At 37.4% G+C, this 7,252-nt stretch overlaps 1 protein-coding gene across 1 annotated transcript; it reads left to right on the forward strand.

Moving 5' to 3' along the window:
* Nucleotides 1-2: 2 nt before the first annotated feature.
* CCDC59 (coiled-coil domain containing 59) lies at nt 3-6,863 on the forward strand (the record flags this gene model as incomplete). The annotated part of the gene is made up of 4 exons (XM_026864933.1): nt 3-90; nt 1,447-1,669; nt 4,069-4,168; nt 6,615-6,863. Coding segments are annotated over 4 exons (573 nt in total), but the record flags the coding sequence as incomplete, so codon positions are not given.
* Nucleotides 6,864-7,252: the final 389 nt, after the last annotated feature.

Here is a 7,252-nt window from a genome sequence, read left to right on the forward strand (position 1 = left end):
AAAATGCGGGCGCCGCGGGCCGCGGTCCCCGCCGAAAGCGGCCGTGGAGGCCCGTCTTGCTGCGCGGCGTCTTGGGCAGCGTCCAGGAGGGTGAGTCGGGCGGTGGGGCAGCCACGGAGGGCTCGAGGTCGTTTCGTGGTGGGAGAGACGGTGCTGAGGGAGGCTCTGCCCGGCCTGGCCCCGCTGGTCGCGGCCCTTGGCTTCCGGCCGTGCCGCCGAGCTGCCTTGGGCCTGGGGCCCCGGCGAGGCCAGGCCTGTCTGCCTCAGTGAAGGGCTTCGCGTTGCGGAGCCCAGAGACCCGTCCTCGTCCGCTGCCCGAGGGGTGGTTAAACGCCGAGTACGGGAGTGGCCGGTCAGCGGCTCGGGGCCGGTGACTCTAGGCTGGTGGGGGACGGCCTGTGTGAGCTGGAGCTCCCGGAGCCCGGTTTGCCCAGCCTGCTCTTCTTCAGTGGCGCGCTCAGACCGCGTACTGATAATTCTCGGTTTTAGGACTCGCTTTTAGTTTTCTGTGAAGCTGCATATTTAAAATAGAAGCATATTTAAAAGCAGGTTCAGACCATTGACAGGTAGTTGTGTAAATGTAAAAGTGAACTGATAGGGAAATGAGAATTGGCTTTTGCATCGCTTTTCTGAAATTTCAACTTTGGAGAAAAAATCAGAGGAAAAGTTGAGACTAACTTGGACTTTCTGCCCTTAGAAAGTATTTTGTTAATGAACATTATAAAGTCAGTATCTTTTAAGACTAATGCAATAAAAATTGACATCTTAAGGAAAAATCATGTTTAACTTAAGTGGTTATATAATGATTGAGAATGAAAAAAACATTACCTGATGTTTCCTTTAAGGCTAAATCACTCTATGACACAGCCTAATTTTGAAGTTGTAGAAAAGCTCTTCCTGGAAGATGTAGAAACAAAGTAGTAGTGATAAATTTTCTCTGTGTGACAAGCTATAAATACAGTTTAATACAGTGATTTGGTGACTTTTTTCCCTGTGGTCCTGCAGCTGCAGACTACTTAAGCAGCTAGTATTGCTATTATTAGTGTCTTGAGACTGTCTTTAGGAATCTATTTTGATGTTGCTTATGAAGCTGTTAAAAGTAGGAGAGAAGTGAAATGTTGGTATATCTTTTCACTGGATTTGAAAAATATTGGCAAAGGTGTAATATGTTTGAGTGTGCATTAAGTAGTATGTTTGCAATGGCATCTAAAGGGTTTAGGCAATAATTTTCAGTAAATCTGTACAAGCTGCAATGCTACAGTAGGGAACAGTTTTCTAACAGTGTTTTTTCCTTGAATTTTTGATTGGTCTTTATTAAAATTAGCACAAATAGTTGCTTTTTCTGTTTTGGAAAGAAAATGGGTTGAAATGGTCCTGGCAGCAATTGGATGGTTTGATATTACTTCAGTGCAGCTGTATTTAACTCCATTTTTCTTATGTTTTCAGGACGAGGATTTGCATTTCGGAGAAAACAAAAGATTGAAAGACAATACAGGAGATTATTGAAAAAGGGAAGAAAGGTCCATTCACAAAACGATAATCAATTTACTGATACTTATCCAGAGCACTTGAAACATCTTTATCTAGCTGAAGAAGAAATGCTTAAGAAACGGCGCAGGGCTCCAGATGTTTCTGTTTTATCAGAAGAAAAACTTAACAAAGCAGTAGAGTAAGTTTTTAAAAATATGTCTCTAAAAACAAGTAATTATTTCCATCATTAAAGAAATATTTTAGATCTCACACTTTATGTGGACTTAAGTACCTTGATTTGCTTTACTAAAAAAAAAAAAGCCATTAGGTCTTAAAATTTTTCCTAATTGTTAGAAAATTTAAACATAGAGTTTTGTTGTGTTTGCATCTAATTAGAAAGCAAAATCGATGATGTTTAGGGCTTGATTCCACAGAAATAATCTGACAGTTACCACTGTACTTTAAGGATAAGGTTCAGCCCAAGAGCACTAAGTGTGTGGCCGATTTCTTACCATATTTATAAAGATAAAAGCCTGCTTTTCAGGTTGTGTGCTTTTGAGTCTGCAATTTTCCTTTCAATTGATTCTCAGTATTTTTAAATTAGTGTAACTTTTTAGAAACATTTTTTGCATTATGTTTCTGTTCCCAAATTAGATAAATTGTCATTTTCATATTTCACCGTTTTTCCACTAAAAGGGTATTGTATGCAGTTACCTTTTTGTGGTATGGCTATTTTTGGGGGAGATTTTAACTGTGAACTTTAGAGAAAAAAAAAAATTAATAAAACCCTAAGGCGATAAAGTGTTCTTGATCAAAGTAATAATTTTAAATAAGAAAGATGTCATAGTAGTTTGCCAGTGGTGTTTGGGGTTTTTGGCTTTTTTTTGTTTTAAACTTAGTTATAATTGGGAGAAGTCAAATGGAGTTTCTCACTTGCAGTCTAATAAATGTCAGACAACTTAAACCATTTTTTTTTTTTTCCCCCTGTGTGGTAGCAATTCCCCATGAAATCTTGGTGAGGTATGGCAGTAAAACAAAAAACATAGTCACTCAGGTCTAACATTGTCATTGCAGTGTTTTTAAACAGTATGGTGGTTGAGATAATGCCCTTTTGTCTTCAGTACAAGGAGTGTCATAAGTCTTTGAATTCTAAAGTGTATCAAAATTTACATTTTCCTGGGAAAAATGCTGGGGAGGCGGCGAGGGAAATGCAGTCAGGTTGAAGCCCAGCAGTACGAGAAAGGTAGATTTTTGTCTGGAATAGTCAGTTAATTCGTGGGGATGTCTGAAATAGGACAGATGTTTTCTTTAAACCAAGAGGTTTTAATTTTGCTTAAACTATGGTCATTGTGTATGTAAATCAGAATTAATAATTCTGAAAAAATGTGACTGCTAATCTGTGAGGTGGTGTGCTGTGTAGGGTCAGTTAGGTAGAACTTCAGTGCTCATGGGAATGTTAAATAAGACTTTGATTAGGTAAATCTATTTTTAGCATATATTGCAGTTTAAGTAGTTTTGTACTCGAGATGGTGAGGTGTCATTATGCAGTATTGCCACAAGATGGAGATGAGAATAAAGCAAAGATTTTTGGTTTTTTTCCCTCCAGAAGAGTGGTATTTTTAAATTAAAGTGTAAGCAAATACCTTCTCATTCCTTTTTGATTGTCTCCCTGAAGTCTCCTAGATGATGGTGGCTAGTTTTTAACTTAAACATCTAGCCAGTCTTTGGTTTTTCAAGTGTGAGATATCTTTGCTGCCACAGTGCTACCACACTGCTTATGTAATGGCGTTACTGTGAATCAGAAAAAAAAAAATTTAAAAGTAAATAATCAGAAAAATCCACTCAGAGTAGTGTGACAGAAAATGCCAGACAAATGGCACTGGTTTCTTTTACTGTTTTCTTTAGTGAAAGATACCTGGGCAGTTTTTGATACTGAAATTTGGAAGGAACGTAATTTCAGTTCCTAATTTCAGAACATTAAGGACAATAATATGCCATCTCCTTCAGGAAGAAACTTTTAGAAAGGCACCGTTACCACTGTCCTTTTTCATCTTGCCATGTCAGCATGACTTCTCTGGCAGGCAGTCTGCTAATGGCTATCTGTCCTCAAAGCTCTGCAGTTGCATCCATATGTCAGAACTAGAAAGAGATAATACAGCTCTAAGCTAGTGTGTTCAGTTTTTCTATCTCTGAAGAGCTCGTATGATGGGGGTAAAAAAATCCCTCTTTTAGGCACTCTTTAAACTTCATGAAACATCATCCATGTGAAGATTCAGTAGATAAGGTATACGTGTTACTAGAAGTTGTGTGCAGTCCAGCCTTCGGTACACTTGGCACTGGAGGAGTTTAGTTTGTTCTGTTTTCACGCTAGCTGCTCATGACGTTACATGTAATGGTATGGTGTATCATGGAAGAGTGGTGTAAATAGGTATCCATTCAGTGTACAAGAATGAGCCTTCTGAAATATGTGTTTCTAATATACTTCCCTAAATATGCAGAAAAGAGTGGAAGAGACTGGTTCTGCAGTGGCTATGGGATATATGGTTATGTCTGCTTGGTGATCATCTGTATCTGAAGTACATGTACTTTTTCTTACAGGTCTGTTACACCTGAAGGGAAGTTTAAGAAAAAAACGTCCAATCAGAAGGCAAAAGAAGAGTATGAGAAAATAAAGGCTGAGCGTGCTAGAAAAAAAGAGGTAAATCTTAAACAGAGATCTTGATTGTAGACAAAGGCTAGATTTCATTTCTACCTGTCTGTCTTCCATCTGGACCCAAATAGAACCATGGGAGAGGAACACAGGTATTGGTATTTCAGTCTTTTTCAACTTGACAGTGATATTCAGGCATGCAAGTGTTCAAAGTTATCATTCTCTTTGTTCTGACTGTTTCTGTCTTGCAGGATTTTATTATGTCAGTTGGTACATCAAGAAAAACTTGAGTTTGATCTGCATATCCCAGTGGATTATACCAGACCTCTTAAATATTGTAGAAGGGAAAGTAATAAAAATACCGTCATCTTGTGATGAAAAATGAAATATCCATCCTATTTCTTACAGTGTTACCATAATGCAGTCTTCATTTTACTTTATGTGCTTTAGCCAACAGTGAAACAATTAAATGTAATAGTATCCATGGCCATAATATTTAGTAATTTTTTTTCCCCTCATTCTAATTCTTAACTGTTTCAGGGTGTATCTTTATATTGTCATTGCTGAATTATTCATTTGAGACAGCTTTATTTAGCTGTGTGCTTTCCCCGTAGGTGGTTCATTGCCTTGTAAAATGGCACACATTGTAGAAATTGTGTAACTTACTTCTGACAAACTAAATTTCAGTAACTGTATAAATATCACATAAATATATAGCTGGATAAAACATATTAACTCTACAGTTTAGCTGTATTGAAAACTATAGAGTATTTTTATGCAAGCTGATCTATGATTCTAGGTGAGTTACATAGTTGTTCAACTGACAGCTGCTTTTTTGCATGTTAGATTCAGATCATGCTTTAAGAAATGCATGTTATGACTACCTTAGAGGAAATAGGAACAAATGAATACCCAGCAAAACTGAAAGGAATTTTCTTTCAGCAGCACATAAGAGTTGCCTGGAGGGAGTTGTTAGCATTTTAGGTCTTGCTCAAGACACTTGGACAGCAGCTAAGTGCCACAGTAACAGTAATCATTTGTGTGGAATGCTGATACAATGATCATATACTTTACCGTCATGTATATATGTTAGCAAATTGTGGATTTGCTGATAGTTATTTTGGAAAAAGAAATAAGCTTAAAGGCAGTTTTGGCCTCCATGCTATATAAAAAAAGCTATGATTTAGTAGAGATCAGAAAAAATAAAAACATAAGTAAACCACCTAAGTAAGATTCACATACTTGCTTTGAGTAAGCCTTTGATTGGTAGCTTAAATGGATGTTGCTTATAACAGTATGCTGAACAGCAGTAAAATTATTAGGTAGGAAGTGAATTACAGGTTGATGCTACTGTGGTTAAAAAAAAAAAAAAAAATCATTGTTACAGTAAAGTAAAATAAGTGAAGCATTCTGAATGGAGAGATGCTGTCTTTGCAGGGGTTTCCTCCCCTCCATGCCTCTTAGATTTCTATTTAGAAAGAGCATTCTTAATAATTTTTGTACATCACAGAAGCAATCTGTGCCATGGAAAACAAAACCATAATTGATAAATTATCATCTGCTTGAGCATTCTGCAGAAACATCTTCCTTTGTGGGCAGCATGGCACAGTATTTCAAAGAATAAGCTTTATGAGAAGAAATCATCCAAGTGAACTGAAGCAGGCCTTCAGCCTGATTTGTGATGTCTTGCATATTTTGATAGGACATGATGTAAGTGAACCAAGCTAGTTAGGTTGCTTGTTGTGGATGTTTACCCAAATTACAACAGTAGAGAAGGGGGTGTAAGCTATTTTGTAAAAACTGAACATAATATCATGATTATCCATATAGTCTTAAGTGCCTCCATTAATGTTTTCATTGTATGTGTGCTGTCCCCTCAACACAAAGTTTGTACAGTTGAAAATTCAGTTAGGGTGTTGGGTTTTTTTTCTCTTAAATACAGCAGTCTGTGTTGCTTTGAAGAGGACAGATCACTAATAGTTTGGTCTTGATTAAGTTGCTGTAGGTAACACTGCTTGTGGTGCTGTCCCAGTATCACAAACCTGCCCAACTTTCAGCTCCAGATGTGTCCCATATCCTATCTGCCAGTCCCATGCAGATGAGTCCAGTGTCCTAGCACATCTGGATTGGCTAGACATTTACATGGGGACTGCTGGATCAGACTCTTTCTTTCTTGCACTCAAGGGGAGAAAGTGGGAAATTTTTGCCACCTTGTCACTTGAGAAAAGTCAGGGAGCTCATTTCACAGGAAGGAAGTAGTACACAAACCTTATTGTAGGATGTTCTACCAAAGAAAACTTGGCTCTTGAAGCTTTAGGCAACATAGTATCTTCTGATTGCAGTATGCATTGAAAGAGCATCCTGTCTAATGGTGCTTCTAGTGTCAGTACAAAACCTAATTGCCAGTATCTTTACAAAAAGAAATTTTATTGCTTATAGATAGTTTCATAGTTATAGAAGGTAGGTAATTATTTCATAATCTTATCTATTTCAGGAAGCAGAGAAAAGAAAACAACAAAGAGAAGCAGCTCAACGGTTGTACAAGCAAAAGAAAATGGAAGCTTATAAGATACTGAGTAAGAAGACAAAAAGAGGACAGCCAAATCTAAACTTACAAATGGATTTTCTTCTTCAGAAAATACAGCAAAATACATAAACCTCTGTATACATGTTAATTGCAGGTTTTGAGATACCTGTGACATTTTATTAAATTACTTTTAATAAATAGTGTCTTTTTGCTTCTGTATGACTTTTGCTATTGGCTTGATATATTTCATTAGTCCAATAGTGAAGGATATTTATCCTGAAAATGTGCTCTATGCTGAGCAGGAGAGAGATCTGGTAGCTTGAGAACAAATGGTCTGTATTTCTAAACTTAAATTCTATTAGCTGTGTAATATCCTGAATTCCAAATCATTAGAGCCTAGTACCATCTGAATGTGAATCTGTATAATCTAAAGCATTTGTTTTCTAGCTCTAACACTTCCTACAGTTGTGACTACTAAAATTATGCTTACTTGAGAGGAGTAAAATAATTCATGCAATATAATTGATATCTCAAGAACTGCCAAGGGTAGGAGTGTTTTGTGTGATGGTGGATAGGGTTTTGTCCATGAAAACAAACTGTACTTG

Source organism: Athene cunicularia, assembly GCF_003259725.1.
Source record: "Athene cunicularia isolate RWA chromosome 1 unlocalized genomic scaffold, athCun1 chr1_part2, whole genome shotgun sequence".
In the NCBI taxonomy this organism is placed as follows: Eukaryota; Metazoa; Chordata; class Aves; order Strigiformes; family Strigidae; genus Athene; species Athene cunicularia.